The following is a 20,205-nucleotide window of genomic DNA, read 5'->3' on the forward strand; positions in this document are numbered from 1 at the left end:
TTAATGAATGAACATCATTTATTGTAGTTTAAGCTTCAAAAGTAAGTATTTGATGCACATTTCTTTGTTGCATTGTAGCATTGTTCCTGAATGTGTGCCCACCCATTGTCCCAATACTGATGCTTAAGGGCTTTTCCCTCAGCAACTTTTGTTTACATAGGATCTGAATACAGTGCCTTTAGATATATATTCTGTTGTAAATTTTACTTCCCAAGTTCAACAGTAACACAGGCTTTGGTCCACAACAAACTAGTGCTACAATGTGCTGTGCCATTGAATTACAGACTTACATGATGGTGTCATCTAGTGGTAAAACACTGAAAGTCACAGAAATGGCCAGACAATAGAGACCTTTATTGTAAAATTAGGTTTCATCACAATTCAGAGTGTATTACTGTACAATATACTGAAAGTTATAACTGAAATTTTGTGTAAAAAAAAGTTAATAAAACATAAGTACTCAAACACATATTCTAACCAAGACTATTTTGCTCACCAGGTTTCTACAGTAAATACATTGAGCACACTCTGACAACTAAAAGCAGAGATAAAACCAGTTCTTTAAAATGTATTTTTTTATATAAAAACAATGCGTTTTAAGTCAGTAAAGAGACAGAACAATCTATGGACACCCAGCCATCTATATCAGCACCTGTATTAGCTAACTAATGATAGACCACATACGTGTTAAAAACACTAACAAAGCTGAAATAACCTGAAACATGTTTACTCGTCAAGATGTAAACAATGTTACACAGGATTATTTATCAACTTGACTTACACATCTAATAGTAAAATTATGTACACTTTAAGGCACTTGTGGCAGCCACAATGTTTTGTACATCAAAAAGGCACATAATGTATAATATGTGAACCTCTTCCCTGTTAGAAAAAGCACTCATACACATTCAGCCTCGATTCATTGATAAGTCATACAAAATTAAACAACATAAAAATCTGCACAGCAAATTAGCAGTGTGCCTAATATTTACAGTCCTGGGAATCAGTTGATCCTTCTTTTAAATGCATCAGAGCCGAGTCACGTCCGGCTGGTTTCACACCACCAGGCTCTCCCGACTCACAGCTCCATTCTACAAGACAAGAAAAAGTTGTGTCAACGTGACAAGTGAACTCAGAAGAAAACAAAACAAAACAAAAGTTTACTTAAGCTTCACCATTGTCATTTTACAGTGTCCCATATAGGCTAAATACATTACCTTATTGCGATGCATCCTACGTTCTCTCTTTCACTCGTTTCCTAAACAAATGCACGCAACGCCCGAAAGTGCTAGAAAAGGTCTTTAGGACAGCAGGCGCTGGTGTCGCAAAAACAACAAAAACACTCACGCTTTTAATCACCAGACTTATAAAGCTGAAGAAATAAGGTGGCTTCCCCATGTTTGGTATTATCAAAGAACTGACTGAAATGGGTTGTGCTTAGAGCTGCAACGATTAATCGATGAATCGATTATTAATCGATTATTAAAATAATCGCCAACTATTTTGATAATCGATTAATCGTCTTAAGTAATTTTTGAATAAAACATTTCCAAATTCTCTGATTTCAGCTTCTCAAATGTGAATTTTTTCTGGTTTCTTTAATCCTATTATGACAGTAAACTGAAATATCCGTGTGTGTTGGACATTACAATATATTTGAGGACGTCAACATGGGCTTTGGAAAATGTATTAACATTTTTCACCATTTTCTGACATTTTACGGACCAAAACACTAATCGATTAATAATCGATTAATCGAGAAAATAATCGACAGATTAATCGATTATCAGAATAATCGTTAGTTGCAGCCCTAGTTGTGCTTGATCTAAATATTTCCTCCTGTTCATATTGGCCATTGCGGGAAACCTTACAGCAAAAACAAAACAGACTTGAACAGTACGTGACTTTTCCATTTCAAATCATTTACACACACCAGTGACACACACATGACACACACCAGTAGTGTCATGTGACTGTACAGGGTTTTGCTGTGACTCACCTTGCGCAGGTTGCTTTTCCTTTCTTCATCACTGTACGGTGGTGGAGGAGGAGGTGGGTAGTCGTCACGGCGCCCAGGGTATCCAGAGGGCGGGTTGTGAGGGAGTGGCGGGGGCCCGCGTGGCGTCCTGCTCCTCTCTGAGCGGTCGCTCTCGCTGTCCAGTCTGTCTCGGCTGCGTGCCCTCTGCTGCTCACCCAGCTTCTTCCTCTCCATGGCTTCTCTCAGGAAGCTGTCGTCATAGTGATCTCTGGCCCCGCCCCTAGACGGGGTATCTCTCTCCATGGCCATCAGGTCGTCACGGCTACGGCTGCGTCTCCCCGGGAGACCGCCGTAGGCCGCTCCGTTCCCTCTCCTACGATCCTCAGGGGAGCGCTCACGACGCCGACGGTCGTCATAGTCACGGTCATCGCCGCCGCGGGCGCTACTGCTCCAGCCATCGTCAGAGCTTAAGAACAGAAAAGGCAAATTTGAAGGGAAAAGGAAATATAGTGGAGCAGCTCTGTATTATTAGCTGAAGACAAGTTTAACACTCATTGTCGTGTCGTCAATTAAGGTTTAGCTTAAACCCTTCGCTATATCTTGCAGAAGTCACCATATGGGTCTCAGCTACAGGCGTGAGAAGCTGTATATGAATAAATGAACGAAAGGTTTATTTTCACGTCATATCACACAAGTGGCCCATCCCACACGGGATTGCAAAACAGCAATAAAGTACAACAATGTTACATACACATTTACAAAACAATATTTGTAATCCAACACATAAACTTAAATGAACAATAGAAAAGAAAAAAACAATCGTGCAGTCCTATAGTTCAGAGATAAATTAAGTAGCTTAGCACACCAAACTACAACATACTCATTGCATGTAGTACCACCCAGGTTAATAGATACCTGCAGCCACTGCTGAGGGGTTGATAATAGTAAGGAAATAGGACTCACCCTCTCCTGCCCCTGGGCTCATCAGGGCGGCGGTGTGGTGGATAGTCATCTCTGTCGTAGCGTCGTCCGATGTCGTCCAGGTTGTCCATGGAGCGAGCCCGTGCCCTCTCCCCCATGTTCCCTGCACCGCGGCGGGGGTAGTCATCGCGGCGGCCTTGCTGGGAAACACTGCTGATGGTGCTCATGGCTTCATCTCGGTCATACACTGTGGCCAGAGGTGGAGGCTGGGAGCGACCACCGCGGCCTCTAGGGTCCAGATTGTCGTGCAGGGAACTGACTACACTCACATTATCCACTAGAGGGAGAGAGAAAAAAAACAGAGGAAGAAATGGTAAGAAGAACAGAAGGTTAGAAAATAGTGGTAATAGGTAAAAGAATTATCAAACTAAAAGCCACATCTGAACATTATACAAAATCCTCTCCAGAGGGCGCAGGTGAGCTCAAGATGAGGCAAAGTCATGCGTTGAGGTTAATTTAAGTCCAACCTTCTATTTAAAGTGTGTGTAGGAGTTGCAGAGGAAGGTCACATAGCTTCCCCCCCTCACACTGAGGAGTGTGTTGGCTTGCCTTTTGCTGCGTGCGTGCCTTGTATGGCCAATGTATATGCATAATTGTGTTAGCTCAGAAGGAGCTGTTTATGGTTTGTGGAAAACAGTGAAACTACAGACAAGATAACCCATTTGGAAAAAAAAAACTTTGTTAATAGTAGCAGGCAGCATTGTAGAAGTAGAAAGTAGAGGTTATCAAACATCATAGGAAGTCTTGAGTTTGAAGCGGATATACCAAACTGTCCACATTAAAGTCATGCCCCCTTTTATAAAACACAATAAACAAATTAACTCTGAAAGGACTTCATTTTACAACAACTTGGGAGGAAATGTAAACTACACACAAGCCGTAGTTAGTACATCTTTTACAATAATTTGATGTATTAGTATCTCCCGCAGAAGTCTGAGGCGCTGCTGGCACATAAATGATTATTGAACAGAGTAGCATGAAGTGATTAATCACTCACAGCGGTTATAGCCTGCAGGTCTGGACGGGTCCAACTTGGACAGCTCCTTCTCCACATAGTAAATGGCCCGCGTGGCATTCCCATCAGGGTCCACCTGGATGCGGTACCCACTGCGAGCTGGACAGAGGAAGAGAGGAGGTCAGATTTCAGCTCCATGCAAATACATTGAATCAATGTATTGCTGAACCTAACTGCAGTACCCACAAAATGCAGTCCCAGTCCACTTTAACTTAAATAAGTACTGACCCCAATCACTTAATATTGGGTATTGTCCGGGTCCAATTTTATACTTACATTTACCCAAATGTTGATTTAATATTTATCTGACATAATGAAATAACATGTAGCCAACTAAATTTTTCATGGAGCCAGCTGATCCAAATATCAAAACTATTACATTGGCAAAGTTAAAAAATCGTTAATTTAAATAAGCATGGTAGAGTACAGTAAATTAAGGAATGGATTTTGACCTGCTTTATGTTAGCCAATACAGATCAATTGCAATGGATAGACTTGGGAGGGACACCTGTACATTTCAATTAGCCACAGTCCTTTAACTGGCAAATCCCCATACGTGGCAAATGTAGAACATTAGGGAAATAACTTTTGTAATTGTCATAGGTTTTTTCCACACTTGTGTGCACACACACACACACACACACACACACACACACACACACACACACACACACACACACACACACACACACACACACACACACACACACACACACACACACACACACACACACACACACACACACACACACACACACACACACACACACACACACACACACACACACACACACACACACACACACACACACACACACACACACACACACACACACAACTCACAGTGGTCCCCTCCAGGGTCTTGGTCATGCAGCAGAGGCACCTGGGATCCCTGTCCAACTGCACAAGCACAACAAAGCAACCTTTTAAAAAAAATAACTCATCAAATGTATAAATCACAAACACTATGAGTGTGACCTTAAGATGGATTTATGAAACTCATATTTTCACTTCTGAGAACTACTTCAATCAAGACTGAAATGATAAGTGTTGGATTGAACTCTCACCAGAGCTGGCAACGTCATAATCTCGGCCGTAACCGTTGTGGTGAGGTGGTTGTCCCCCTCCGTTGGGTAGCGGGAGCATGGGCATACCAGCCTGTTGCATTAGCGGGCCACCGTATGCCGGCTGGGCATACATACTGGGTGCATAGAGGGTCGGAGCATACTGACTCATAGCTTTGACTGCTTTTCCTGCCTCATACACTGTGGAATAGTGGAAAACGGATGGTTGAAGTGGACAGAACACACATTTCAAATACACATACAGCATTTATCTTGCTGTAAGAGAAAAAAACTAAAGATTGACACTAGTCTGCCTGTTAAATAGTGCAGCTAAAGCCAGCAACTGGGTAGCTTAGCCAACACTGCACCACACCAACAAAAAGCCCCTTTGAAACCACAACTTTTAACATTGTGATTCTTGTAGGGGTTAAACTAGCTAGCTTGGTTTCCCCCCTGATTCATTGTCTTTTCACTAAACTAATTACAGTAAACTGGCTGCTGGTGATGGCTTAAGACGTCCCACACAAACACGAGAGTGATTTCAATCTTCTCATCTAACTCTCGGCTATTAAAAAAAAAACAAAAAAAAAAACACATATTTCCTGATATTTCAAATTAATTGCTAAGAAATTTAAGAATGGGCTGTGGAGTATAATCTGTTTTGGTGATGACAATGCTGACTGAGATGTTGCCTTATCAACATTGTGGTTAGATCTACTACACTTCCTCTATGCTCTTCAATACATAAACATCCAGAACACAGTTTGGGGGGAGTTTTGCTTAAAACAATCCACTGCCGAGGTAAGCTGTGAAATGCAAAAACGTTCAGTGTGTTTCCCCTTTAGATTAACTATGCACATAAAACCCTCTGCACACATTTTTGTTTAGTACAACAGTAGATCATATGATATACAGGTGAAACTCGAAAAATTAGAATATCGTGCAAAAGTTCATTTATTTCAGTAATTCAACTTTAAAGGTGAAACTAATATATTATATAAACTCATTGCATGCAAAGTGAGATATGTGAAGCCTCTATGTGTTATAATTGTGATTATTATGGCTTACAGTTTATGAAAACCCCAAATTCAAAATCTCAGAAAATTAGAATATTACATAAAATCAATAAAAAAAGGTTTTTAAAAACAGAAATGTCGGCCCTCTAGAAAGTATAATCATGCATATGTACTAAGTACTTGGTTTGGGCCACTTTTGCGTGAATTCTTGCCTCAATGCGGCGTGGCATGGATGCTATCAGTCTGTGGCACTTCTGAGGTGTTATGGAAGCCCAGGTTGCTTTGATAGTGGCCTTCAGCTCGTCTGTATTGTTGGGTCTGGTGTGTATCATCTTCCTCTTGACATTACTCCATAGTTTCTCTATGGAGTTCAGGTCAGGAGAGTTGTCTGGCCATTCATGCACAGTAATACCATGGTCAGTCAACCAGTTACCAGTGGTTTATGGTACTGTGGGCAGGTGCCAAGTCTAGCTCGAAATGGAAATTGTCATCACCATAAAGCTCGTCAACAGACAGAAGCATGAAGTGCTCTAAAATCTTCTGGTGACTTTGGACTTGATAACACAGTGGACCAACAGCAGCAGATGACATGATACCTCAAATGATCACTGATCCAAATGAAATGTTGCGTTTCATTTGGAAATCCCACAGTCTAGAGGAAGAGTGGAGGGGCACAAAATCCAAGGGGCTTGAAGACCACTGTCAAGTTTCAACAGTCAGTGATGATTTGAGGCACCATGTCATCTGATGATGCTGGTGTTATCAAGTCCAAAGTCACCACAGCTGTCTACCAGGAGATTTTAGAGCACTTGATGCTCCTGTCTGTTGACAAGCTTTATGGAAATGCTGAATTACTTTTTCCAGCAAGACTTGACACCTGTCCACAGTGCCAAAACCACAAGTAACTGGTTGACTGACCATGGTGTTACTGTGTTGATTGGCCAGACAACTCTTCTGACCTGAACCCAATAGAGAAACTATGGAGTATTGTCAAGCGCAAGATGATACACACCAGACCCAACAATACAGACGAGCTGATGGCCTCTATCAAAGCAACCTGGGCTCCCTTAACACCTCAGCAGTGCCACAGGCTGATAGCATCCATGCCACGCTGCATTTAGGCAATAATTCATGCAAAAGGGGCCCAAACCAAGTACTTAGTACATATGCATGATTATACTTTCTAGAGGGCCGATATTTCTGTATTTAATTTTTTTTTTTTTATTGATTTTATGTAATATTCTAATTTTCTGATATTTTGAATTTGGGGTTTTCATAAGCTGTAAGCCATAATAATCACAATTATAACAAATAGAGGCTTGAAATATCTCACTTTGAATGTAATGAGTTTATATAATATATTAGTTTCACCTTTTAGGTTGAATTACTGAAATAAATGAACTTTTGCACGATATTCTAATTTTTCGAGTTTCATCTGTATAAGAACTCATCTTTTTTTTAATGTTATATTTTGGTGGGCTATAGTTTGATACTTATTTATACGTGTGCCAGTATGATATCTAAGAAATTACTGATTTAAATACAATACTTCATTTAATAGAGGAACGCACACTTCTCAAATGTTGGCAACATATTTATCTGATACCAGAATCTGAACTTAACATGTTTTGTACCCCCAGTTTTACTGATACATTTTAATAAAAAAAAAATTAAAATCACTTTATTGTAATAATGCTAGGTTTTACACAGTAGAAGTCTGAGGTGGCTTTCCATGTTGTACTTACATGCTCTAGGGCAGCAGCAGCGCTCGGGGCAGCATGGGCAGCTGATGTAGCAGCAGCAGGTGTGAGGACAGCACTGGCACCAGCAGATCCCTATCAGCAGCAGCAGCAACAAGAACCCCACAACCACCAGCAGAACCAGGAGCCAGTCTGTGTGTGCACATCAGGGGATACATTACATACATATATACCAAAGATTTGTATGTTTTCTCCAAAAAAAATTATGTTTCTCTATTATTAAACAAGTAACAAAAGGCCAGAAAATAAGAAAGATTTGCTTTAACACAGTTCTTTACAATATAATACAATATGGAGATATACAATGAACTAAAGGACAATACTGGATATGTCTATGCAGTGGTGCGTAAAGGGATGAATGAAGAACAGTCAAACAGCAACTAGCAGAGGAAATAGCAATAGCAGTTTGTGGCTAGACCAAGACAGTCTACGTGTCTGGAGCGCCACGGTACTGTTTTTTTTTTAAATAAATGCAAACAATCTGGTTACATCGTTGGCAAGCTCGTAAAATAATTTTTGTTATTGGCTGTTCAGATCAACAAAACATGCTGTCTACAAGTGGTAATTTGGATATTTTTGAATGGTTTGTCAAAACCGGTAGAGCCAGTTCGTCCGTGTTTTCCGGGGCATGATTTCACTCAACAAGTCAGTTCAGGCAGCACATGCCATTTAGCAAAGAAACAAAAAAAACAGCAAAGAGAGAGAGAGAGGCAATACTGAAACAGAAACTGGTTTAGCAGAGCACAGTTTAAAAACGGTATTTGACCACTATGTACTGTTACAGTGCACCGATAGGGAAATATGTGCTGAGTGTCTTTTTGTTGCAACCAGGAAGCAACAGTAACTTGCACTGAACCAAATTACACAGTGAAGAGTAGAGTGGGTTAATTTTTTTTTTTTAAATAAAAAAATAACTAACATTTTAAATAAACATTTTGCTGCCAACTCATGCTAAACAAACAAAATCAAAACACAACAGTTTGGTTTGCATAAAAATATAATATTTTAACATTTAGATCACAACAGGATGTTTGTTTGCAAAGGGGCTGTAGAGCCAAGATGAGTCATAGTAGCCATTTTGGATGTTATTGAGCCACACTATCTATTGTATGTCTAAGGCCTAAACTGTTTAAATGTGTTTAACAAAGTGGAAAATACATTACTGAATCTTTGAACACACATTACCCGAGTGAACTCAAAAAATGCAGCTGGGGTGTTGTGTAAAAAATGTTTTGCCAATCCCATGTACTTTAACAACTAAACCTCCTTCTCGCTCACACAGCTGTACTGTGGGGCTACAACATGACTGAGCTATATCAAAGGGCTTGTACTACCTTCCATAACCAGTAAGTCAATGCCAGGCAGGAGGTCAGTAGTATTTGACTTTCTCGCTGTGAAAGAAAGATAAAGTCACAATTACTTTAAAGTGGTATCGGTCTAATTTTACTGCCTGCAACTAATGACTAATTTAGAAATTATCCTCTCTGTTGACTGTGTATACGTATGTGCCCACTCACTAGTTTGTCAGCTATTTGCAAAATCTGCCTGGCCATGTTTATTTGAAACATTTAATGTGTCACGTAAAAAAAACCTTGTGTGTAATGGGATGTGCGTGAATGGAGGGAGGGAAGTAGAGAAAATGGGGAAGCCTAGAAAGAGAAAGAAAAAGAAAAAAAAGGAGAAGCAACGTACCGAGTACAATAAGCTCAGTGAAGTCTTCATTGGTTCCTGAAAGGTCTTGGGCCGAGGTGACAGAACAGACGTAGACGCCGCTGTCGCCCCATGCCGTCTGGGCGAAGTTCAAATCAGCATCTGTGAGAAACACGTCAATACACAGATGTGATTTATTGTTCTAAATTAGCAACCGTATCATTATCTACTATAAACAATTGTATAATAGTAGGATGATCTCTGTTATGTTGCAGTATTATGCCCTCCCAGTCCACTGAAGCCTTACTATTTTTTTTTTTACATCCCGGTAAAGGGTATTTTACTGGGAGTTTTTTCTCAGCCGAGCTAAGGGTGTAAGGGCAGGGTGTCATACTGTATGGAATGCAAAGCCCACTGAGGCAAATGTCTATTTGTGATATTGGGCTATACAAATAAAATGTATTTGATTTGATTTTAAACCCAAATCCACAAAATCCTTCTAAAAACTTAATTCCAAGAGTTAGTTGCATGATAGTAAGCATCTGAAAATAGCATATTTACCAATCCAAATAAAATAATTTACTATTTTAGAGGCTTTACGTATACAATTAGGCTTTTAGTCTAGTCTTGCTTGGTCCACTGCTAAAATGCAGTTCTCCCACACACATTTAAAGGGGTGCTCGTTTCAATTGCGTTTCCCACATTTTTCACAAGTAAAAAATTTAAACAGTAATGTCTTTGTCAAAAACGTGACTGCCCTGGTTATTAATAGATAGAAGGATGGATACATGGAGTAGATAGAGACTGTTACTGCAAAGTTGTGCACAGCAGAGTGTGTATGATTGTGTGTTGCGAGAAGACATCTGTACTCTGGAGACAGGCTGTGTGAGATACAGACTGAAACATGAGTGGGAGTGATTATGGTGGGGGAAAAACATGTCAGGACCTAAGAAGGAAGAGTTTTTTTCTATGTTAGTATTGAAAAAGGTTTTACCAAAGTTGTTTAGACATGTTTATGTTTATTTTTAGCCGGTTAGGGTTAGATGTAATTGAAGTTAGTTTTCCACCCACAATGGACCCACAGTCCTTAAACTGATTTCATAGCTAAATTAGTTTTGGTTACAATGATATATTCTGAATGTCTTTAGAATCTAATTGTCCATGTCAGGCCAAACAATCTCATTCAGGTGTTTACTAAAGTGTAGGTTTGAATAAACTTACTGTTCATGATGCTGATCTTGCGAGACTGGTAATCTGGGCCCAGGGTAACAGAGTTGCTTTGCTTGGAGGCCACTATGCGCACTGTCCGCTGGCTGTCGGCGCACTCGATGTTGGCATCAAAGTTTGGGTTGTTCTGGGAAATGATGTTCTCTGCACTGCTGGGGTTCAATGCAGCCTGGATGGGGTCCCGGCAATATGACTTGTACTTCCATGCGATGACAGGAGGCTGTGTGGCGGTGGTCTCGAAGTTACAGGTGAGGGTGACCGGCTGGAAGAGGATGACAACGTACCTCTTCTTAGGGCACTTGACCGAGATGGCCATGGTGGACTCTGGAGAGAAATCAAAAAACATATATTATATTGGAGATTTGAAGTGCTGATCTTATTTACAGCAGCTTTGAAAGGTATAACATGTATTATGATATACTATGAACTGGTTTAAGCCCAACACCCCAAACACACACATTTACTGGGTCTTCAACAGCCAAAATTCAGGAAAAAAAAGGAGCCTGGGAGTGGCATATACTATATATGACACAGTACTTCCTCGCCGCTAGTATCACAGAGAGTGGGTGTGATGAGTCAACTCAGACAACCTCTGTGGCTGTCTGACCATTACAGACAAGTAAGTTATGTCAAGTATGCACACTTTGCAAGCTCAAAAGGACAGAGGGATCACTCATATGAGCCAGGCTTTGGATACACCAGCAAGCCTCTTTTCATAGGTTTTGTTGGCAGGAAAATATTATTTTCATATTTTATTTTTCAGGTATTGCTTATCTTGAACATAAAAGGCCCTCAAGAAACCATGCAGCACAATACCACCAAATGTTTCCCAACTACATCAAAACATAGATTTTTTTTTTGAACAACACATATTGATTGCCTTCACTGTTCCTAAGTATGTATTGGCTTATTGTTTCTAAGTATACTTTGCAGATATGATCAACTATATTTCCCGCCATAAAAAAGTAGGCTATAGGCTACCTTGGTGTTGAAACACCTGTAGTACGGTGCTGTTGAACCCATGTGTATAATATTGTCTCTATCAGACAGCGTGGTTCGTTACAGTATAGTCGATCAGATATGTGAAGGCAACTCAGGAGCCACACAACACGGAAAATAGTTTCCAGATGGCACATTTTGGCAAACACATTTTCTGGCAACATTTGCCCAAGTATACTTTTATTCCCCACTTGCACATTATGGAAATATGTCACCTCTTTTATTTAAGTAAAACTGCTAAACATTCAATATAGGTTATCGGTGTTGTTGATTGGTATCTTTATAGTGGGTTTTGCTCGCCTTCTTTATTTTTTGACATAAAAATATATGACGTCAAAAAGACTAAATATTATAACAGTTTTAGAATTTTATTTATATATTTTTTTAAAGCCTAATGCTTCAAAAATCGCGTTCATGCTGTTTGGCGTTTTAACATAAGATGTCCACTTAATAATCCCTTAGATGTACATAAACAGGCCAAAAACTGTCATTAAACAACAAAATGCAACGGAAATGTGTCAAAATTGGACGAAAGTCGAGCAGCTGAGGGACCGTATTTACCAACGCACTTTTCACGGAAGAGGGCCCACCCTGTTTAGGAAAAAAATTAGACCAACTTTACCTGTTGCCATCAAAGCGGCGATGATTAACGTCCAGAACATCTTGAATCTTCGTTCTTCGGAGTCTCAGTCGACTTAGTTTATTACTATTTCACCAAATACACAAAACTCAAGGTTATGCATAATATTGCGCGATACGGTAGGCCTACTTTTCCTCAGCCAGGTAGTTCCAACTCCATTTTGTCTCTTTGTATGTTGCGGACGAGGGGAGTACCTGAACGCCCCACGTCAGCGGAGCAGCCAACAGGTGAGCTCAGAGTGCATGTTGCAAAACACATGGGTGTGTAAATAATTTTGGAGTGTTTTAATTTTTATTTTAACTATGACAGATTCATTTAACAACACGTATCTGGTGGTGAAAGGAGGGGGAAAAAGAAGTTAAATACAAAACATTTGATTATTATTTACATTTAGGCCTATTTCGTTCCCTAATATAGAAATGTGGAGAATAAATAGTCAAGTTTCACCTACCCTATAGTTGGTACATTCCAGACACTGATAACACTTTGCACTGTTTGTTAATGTTCAACCCTCTCGTGGGAGCTGTTTGTGTGCTCGTGGGAGTAAACGATAGTGTGTGTGTGTGTGTGTGTGTGTGTGCACGCGCGCGTGCGTTCGCGCGGTAGACCCAGTTCCTGCAGGGGTGAGGTTTTGCAATTTTAACGCGTGACTATTGCCCATTGCCAAATTGAATAATGACTGTAGGCTACTATAATATCCCAATCACGGTGGTTAAAATTAACTTTTTCCTTCAAGTACCGTTCTATAGAAGAACATTTTAATTTTACTTTTAATTTTCTACTAGTTTCCACTAAAATTCAGTGGCAAATAATTTAGCTTACTTTTTACTCCATTACGCACGCACGCACACACACACACGCACACGCACGCACGCACACACACACACACACACACACACCATAAAATACCCTCATGAATTGATTCAGCGAGAGAGAGGAAGTCAGTTACATGTGTTTGTGAGGATGAAAGATTTCCTTTATATATAGTATCACTATGCAACATTATAGTGATGAACAACATCAATAATCATAATCCAATAATAACTATATCAATTATCCTAAAATGGGCCCTTCTGCAAGATACTGAGTAGGCTACTTCTTCTTTTGGTAGGCTACTTAAAGTAAAAATGTATTTGTTACCTTTTATACCACTTGTAATTACTTTGCAGATTCAAATTGTGAATCTCAAATATAATAAACTAATTATTGGTTATAGAATGTAGAATGTAGCTTGGCCAACTGTAAAAAAAAGTAAACATACCAGAAACATTATACTTAAACATCAGTGTATCAACAATTATAATTATATATACTCATAAAGGAGGCATTCTGTGTAATGACTAATTCCCCTTTGGTATTTTAAGTACCGGTATATTTTGTTTCAAGTAGGCCTACCTTTGTACTTTTACTCCCGTAAAACAATTGAATGCAGGACTTTAACCTGTAACAACAGAGGATCGATACACTGTGGTATTGCTACTTGCACTTAAGTTAAAGATCGGAGTGCTTCCTTCACCACTGGTTATTCTCTCAAAACGCTCTAGCCCGTCCATGTTCTGTGTTATAAATCATGACTGGAACATAAGCAGTATAAAGTCATTTTTATTAAATAAAAGCAGGTTCACATTTGCAGAAAGCTTGCCAACTTAAAACATCATTATAAGCTATCACATAGAGCTGAAAGCTTAATAGTCACAGAAGTGATACATTGATCAACAGAGTAATTATCATTTAATAGTTTAAGTACAATTTTAAAAAAACACCAACAGTTTTATAGTTTCAGAGACTAAATTGTTAATTAATCAAGAAAGTCAGTCAATGATGGGAATGATCAATATAACACCGTGTTACCAGTCTAAAGCAGCAGCTGTCCCAAAGCGTAAACAATAACAGTATAAATATACTGCACCGTTATTTTCTATATGGCAGCTTAAAGCTAGGGATCATAAAAAGCAAATACAATGGCTTGACAAGGGAATGGCGACTACACAACGGCGTCTTCATCTTGACCATTTTCAACCCTATTAAAAAAACAGACAGAAAATTGTCTGAGTGCAAGGATAAAAAATATCCATAAACCCTGTCTAGATAACAATGCATGATTTTGTACCAAAATTCTTTATTTAACTATGAGAACAGAACATATGATAAATGGTTTTATTGAAGACATAGACTATTAAAATAGACTGAACCTACCTGGCTTGCTGGCGGCGCTATTAAAGAAAGGACAAAAAAAGAGAGGTAAATAGAAAACTTTGAAGTCCCATATCAAAAAGATACTATCATTTAATTTTTGAATGGCTTTCAATATCATTAATATGGGATTGTTAGGATTGTTAGGATGTTAGGCCTAAAACATAATAACATCAGTTACTCGTGCAGAAACCTATGAGATGGTTCTAACTTTAAGATGTTGATTGACATTTTGAGTCACACTTACTGTGTAGATGGAGAAGATCACCAGCCCCGGCACCACCACAATGACGAAGCTGCCTGCAAAATGAAAATGTTGAGTCAAGGCAAAACTTAATCTGGCATTGTTTAAGTCATACAGTTCATCAATGTCAGTAATACATTGGCATTCAGTGCTTGTGTTAAATACATACCAGCAGGAATCCATCCATGATATGCACGGCCAGGGGTCTGTGGCCGTAAAGCTAAACCTCTGCTGGTGGCAGTGGTGGCACACTCTGTTTACGAGGGATGACAGGTCATAAATAGTATTATATTGTCAGCTGTAAGAGCCTGATGTATAATCCACAACTGCCCTACATGAATGTTTTTGATCATCTTGAAGAATGTGCTTAGTATGGTGCAGTACAGCTCTATTACACAGCACCACAACAAAAACTACACCCTCCAAAAAAGACCATGCAGGTATTATAACCTTCATTAAGATAGGATTTATTTCAGGAATAAAGTTGTAAAATGTATCGTTAACACACTTTTATGAAATAAATCATTTCATTTTAATAGTAAAGGTGCAGTTAATAACTACATTCATTGAATAATACGTACCGACTGATGAGATGTTTAGGGGGGAAATTGTTTTTCCATCAGTAGTTTCCACGTGAAAGCTTTCAACCACACCTAAGCATTTGATGGTGATGTTGGATTGGTCATTGCACACAGCACACTTCCCAGGACTCGGATTAGAGAGACCAAGACATGGTGGAAACGACTGACTCAAGTTGCTTCTGTACCGAAAAGTGTCGCCAGTGTCGATTATGTTATGTATATGCCGGCATTTGTCCACGTCCTCGCATGCATAACACGTAACTGTGGTCAAAACAAAGAAAAATATTAATGAGTAACCCATATTAAAACAGCAACATATCAGGGGGAACTGTGTTTACATTTATCAGTATAGCTTGGTTAGAAATAAGGGATCTTAACTTACGGTTTTGGTCTGCTGCAGGTTGAGCACCTACTGCAGATAATATGTGGAAGATATTAAGAAAAAATATATAAAAAAATATATTTTTTAGAGTACACTATCGAAAACAGCATTTCATCTCCCATTCAAAACAATTAACCTAAAACTAAGAAAGAAATACAGGGATTTACTGCACATTGTGCTAGAGTATATTCACATTTTTAACCACGTACCAGGAAGGCCCCCGGAGACAGGAGCAAGCACGAGAAGGCCCACTGGAAAAATAGACAATCCACATTCAAAATGTATTCTCCCCAAGAGGTGACGTTAAAATGATACTGTATATTAGTGAAATAATACTGTATCTATGTATATATTGTACCAAGTTATTTAGGGGGAACAATTGTAAATAATATATAAATACATTTGTGATAAGTGTAAATGTGTTTACCCATTGCCATTGAAAGCCATTTCCAGTTCCTCCCAGCGGCTCTCTTCCCACAGAGGTTGTTGTTTTTCCCTCCTAAAGGCTCATTTGGTTCACCTTCACCTTTTGGTTTTGCTGGTTTTCTCTCCGTGTCAATCATGGAGTCTACGAGACCACCATCTTCTCCTACCACGCCATCTTCTCCTACCACGTGGTCTTGCTGACCATCTGTAATGGCTGTTCTTCCGGGTGAAACCTCGACAGTTTCCTCATGTGGGCCATTCACTATGCCGGCAGTTGTTATGGCTTGTGTATGCACAGCTAGAGCGGATGGTTTTGAGAACATTTCCTCAGAAGGCACAGGGTATGGCCAGATTTGTATTGCCATCCCCAGCTGTGCGGGTATGTCTTGTTCCCCTTTAGGAATGGGTTTCACTGAGCCACCCTTATCGGCTACAGGCAAATCACGTGCATTGTAAGTATCACTGCACACGTGCTTGATGTCGGAGGAGAATCCTGCATCGCTGTAATATGAAAATAATACATTTACAAAATGCTTTTGGTTACAGTAGGAACAACACAGGTGCTGGTACTCTAATAGAAATAAATGTGGAAAAAAGTTCAACCTAATTATACCAACATTTATGGAAACAAATACAATGAGCAGCTATCATGAAAATGGCTGCAGCCATAACAGGTTGAGCATTGCATCACATTCCGATTAACATCATCCAAAAGCTACATGTAATGAAAGGATAACAGGATCAACATACCCGCTCTCCTGGATGTGTAGACCCTGGCCACCTTCAAGTGTAAAATATAAAATAGTGGTTACTTTTTTGTCTTTACTGATTAGATTCAATAACCAGAAAAAAATAAAAGTCAGACATATTTGTTTGCCTACATTTTAAAAATAATGTCTTCAGCTGATAACAATTCTGCAATCTTATGTTATCACTTTGAAATGTTGGTTAGTAGGTTACATGCTCTGACAAAGTTTAGGCCTCAGAAACCACAGACTGAAGTCTTGTTGAAGCCGGTTTGCAGGGCTTGAATGAATGACACTTGCAGCAGGCAGAGGAAAAAAGTGTTCTTATCGCGCGCCTGAACTTATTTATGGAATTTAAATACACAAACTTACTTTCTGGCTGAGAAATGGACAAAATTTCCATTGGGTGAGTCATTATTGTCAAAATGAGCAACAGTGCCGAAGACGAGATATTGTTGGAAGCTGTTCTGAAAGCAGACTGGGAGAATACAGGAAGTGACTTCAGCTAATAAATTTCCCCCCATGAACTCAATAATTATACAAGAACTCCATCTGGTGGAATGAATTGATATGTAATGTCCTCATGATGTCCACTCAAATCAGGCCAATGGTGTTTGACAAACAAAGTAGACTTGGCCTGAGTGGAACAATGTGTTGTATTTGTTTCTTTAACTTAACCATCTGACTGCGTATTAGAAGTTTTTTTTTTGCAGGACTCCTAGTGTGGATTTTTTCAAGCTTTTTGTGTAAGTATGTTTTTACATTGTGTATCAAAAGGAAGAATAATTGAAAGAGAAGCCAAGTTTACACATTTATTTTGTAGTTTGTACTTCAAAATGGGTCCAATTTCACAAAGACACATCAAATGAATCGTACTGAGAAGCCCCACACTTCCTTTTTCCATCACTCTGCACCGTGGCCTTCTTTATTTATTCTATTTCATTTTCGTTTTGTGTTCTAGGCATTTCTTTGTACAAGCATTTTTTAAATACAAGCATTGTTGGAATGCTTATTAATGTAATTATAGGACACATTGTATTTATCTTGTATTACTCCTGTATGTCTAAGGTTAAATTCCTCAAATGTTTATTGAAGAGTACTCAGACTGTACCTCCCCAATTTGGATGTTCTACTGGATAGAACATGAAGCCTCTGTTGTTTGATTGAGTACTCTTTGCTTCATTATTACAGCCTTCTGATCTCACTTTCTCACCACAGGTCCAAAGAGAGCAACAGAGAAACAAGAAAAGAAACATGTTCTCCTTTATAGAGGGACTCATCACACTCACAACTTTCCTGGTTAATTATTGTCTACAATGTTGCTGAAATTGTCTCTATTCCCAGAACTTGTAAATCTGTAGGGAAGATCACTGTAGTTTAGCCTCAGTTTAAGGAGGGTTGAGCCACCACCGAGCAGTATTAAAAACTAGTCACTGGAGCATTGACAGTTTTTGTATAATGCTAAACAGCTTGTTTGCTCAAGGTTCTTTATTGTCATATGTTGGGTACTTGCAAACAAAAATGAAATATCTGTAGAGAAAATTAACTTTTAGAGATGCCCACTCATAATACATATATTACACATGATAGCTTTAATCAACAGGCACTAGAATAACACACATATTATACATAATAGCTTTAAATCAGCAGGCCCCTGATTGAGTGAGAATTATTAAGAGAGTTTGAATCCCCAGGCAGTTTTATTTCGGCTGGCTGTACACAGAAGAAGAAGTGACACTCTCAGGAAACTCTGATTGACCCTAAGCACACACTAATTAGAGAACTGACACATGTAGAACTTATACTGACCCATAGCACTGTAAGTGTCAAGTTCTTCCCTCTTTTGTGCAGTCTCCACTTGAAGGAGTTGGATATCTACGCAGAGTTGCTGGGCTTCACTCAAAATAACCACACTTTTCTTTTCCTTTTTATCTTCTTTTATTTTCTGATTTCAAGGTTTCAGGTAGGTTGTTTGGGTAGTTTGGGTAGCTTAGGTAGTTTGGGTAGTTTGGGTAGGTGAAAAACCTTGTTAAACAATAAACAAGAAAAAGGTTGTTTTTACAATGTTCTGGACAATATACACTTTTAACAATTAATGCCTTTTCCCTCTTAAATTAAACAAAGTGCCACATAAATTATCCCACTGTTATCATTATCAATGTATTCAGGGATTTTCTTAACTTAATATTACAGACTTTAAACATTTTATATTTACTTATCTAAATAATGTCACCATAATAATATAATTCCATTATAATCATTTTAACTTATCTATCTGTAATTTATAAACTCAGTAAACAATCATGTTCTTCTTAAACAATCATGACATCATTTAACTATGAATGAGAATCAAACATGACACACGCTGGCATTTACAGGGTTAACCACGGCACTGCCGGTTCGGCCCCGTGGCTAACACTAGCAGCTATCGCCTGCACAAACATTTCATCTGAATTGTCCACAGTCTCTCCTGATGGGCTCGGTTTCTTACCGGCTGCCTCTCTGGCGTTTGTAGACTCGTTTGCACGGGATTAGATCTTTTTGAACTGAGCGCTGCTCCAGTCGCGTCTTGTTCCTTCACATCATTATTAGTTGTTGTGTGCCGCCTCTTTTATAGTCCGTGCGGCAACTCGGACTGCCGAAAGGTTCCTTTCCAGCTTGCGACGTGAGTTAATTAATTATTTCTTTAGTTCCTTTAGTTTGACTTCACACCTCCCACTCGATCTTCGCCTGGAAACGGTGTGAAGATCGACAGCTTCAAAGGCAAACTTGGTTCTCATTTCCCTGCTGCTTTTGGCTTTCTGTCTGTTCCTCCGCAGGTAATAGGAAACGAGCCGCCTGACGTCCCTGTGAAGGACGGTGGCTTGGATCTTTTCCCTTCTGATTGCAGGAATTGACTTGCCTTTCAGAGCTCTCGTGACAGGGACACAGTAGCTTGGGAAAACTCTTACATTGACGTCCCTTACAACGCCTTTATCATCTGGAGTCGTGCTGATGACTCTGCCAAGCTTGAACTGCCCTCGTAGTGCATTTTGGTCACACAACCACACAACATCTCCAATGGCAACATTCCTTTGTCCAGTATGCCATTTGCTTCTGACAAATAAGTTTGGACCAGCGAGTTGGCTCCAGCTCCTCCAGAACTTGGTCACCTCCGACTGCATAGCTCTCAGTCTTTTGTACGGGTAGTTGTGAAAGTCGAAGGTTTTCAAGTCCCCACTTTGAGAGGCCCGGCCTAGTAGGAGAGTGTTGGGTGTGACATACTGAATGCAGTCTTCTCGACTTTGTATTCTTGCGTCAATT

At 39.4% G+C, this 20,205-nt stretch overlaps 2 protein-coding genes across 5 annotated transcripts; both read right to left on the bottom strand.

Moving 5' to 3' along the window:
* lsr (lipolysis stimulated lipoprotein receptor) lies at positions 1-12,504 on the bottom strand. 2 transcript variants are annotated; one of them, XM_080039797.1, is made up of 11 exons: positions 12,313-12,504; positions 10,686-11,015; positions 9,507-9,626; positions 9,149-9,205; positions 7,800-7,946; positions 5,042-5,239; positions 4,818-4,874; positions 3,957-4,073; positions 2,942-3,236; positions 2,000-2,444; positions 1-1,091 (listed from the first exon to the last, which is right to left on the bottom strand). In XM_080039797.1, exons 1-11 carry the CDS (start codon positions 12,350-12,352, stop codon positions 1,056-1,058), a joined length of 1,842 nt encoding a protein of 613 aa, XP_079895923.1. In that variant the 5' UTR covers positions 12,353-12,504; the 3' UTR covers positions 1-1,055. The 2 variants fall into 2 exon arrangements, with proteins under 2 accessions (XP_079895923.1, XP_079895924.1); XM_080039798.1 differs by lacking the exon at positions 9,149-9,205.
* Positions 12,505-13,916: 1,412 nt separating this feature from the next.
* On the bottom strand, positions 13,917-17,365 carry LOC307259252 (uncharacterized protein). Of its 3 annotated transcripts, none has more exons than XM_080039020.1 (10): positions 17,275-17,365; positions 16,907-16,937; positions 16,158-16,657; positions 15,940-15,981; positions 15,731-15,760; positions 15,349-15,609; positions 14,937-15,020; positions 14,771-14,823; positions 14,527-14,543; positions 13,917-14,351 (listed from the first exon to the last, which is right to left on the bottom strand). In XM_080039020.1, the coding sequence occupies exons 1-10, from the start codon at positions 17,315-17,317 to the stop codon at positions 14,315-14,317; spliced, it is 1,098 nt and encodes a 365-aa protein (XP_079895146.1). In that variant the 5' UTR covers positions 17,318-17,365; the 3' UTR covers positions 13,917-14,314. The 3 variants fall into 3 exon arrangements, with proteins under 3 accessions (XP_079895146.1, XP_079895147.1, XP_079895148.1); XM_080039021.1 differs by having other exon boundaries at positions 14,771-14,819; positions 14,933-15,020; XM_080039022.1 differs by lacking the exon at positions 15,731-15,760.
* Between the last annotated feature and the right edge of the window lie 2,840 nt (positions 17,366-20,205).

The sequence above is a fragment of the Ammodytes marinus genome (assembly GCF_949987685.1).
Source record: "Ammodytes marinus genome assembly, chromosome: 13".
NCBI classification, from domain to species: Eukaryota; Metazoa; Chordata; class Actinopteri; order Uranoscopiformes; family Ammodytidae; genus Ammodytes; species Ammodytes marinus.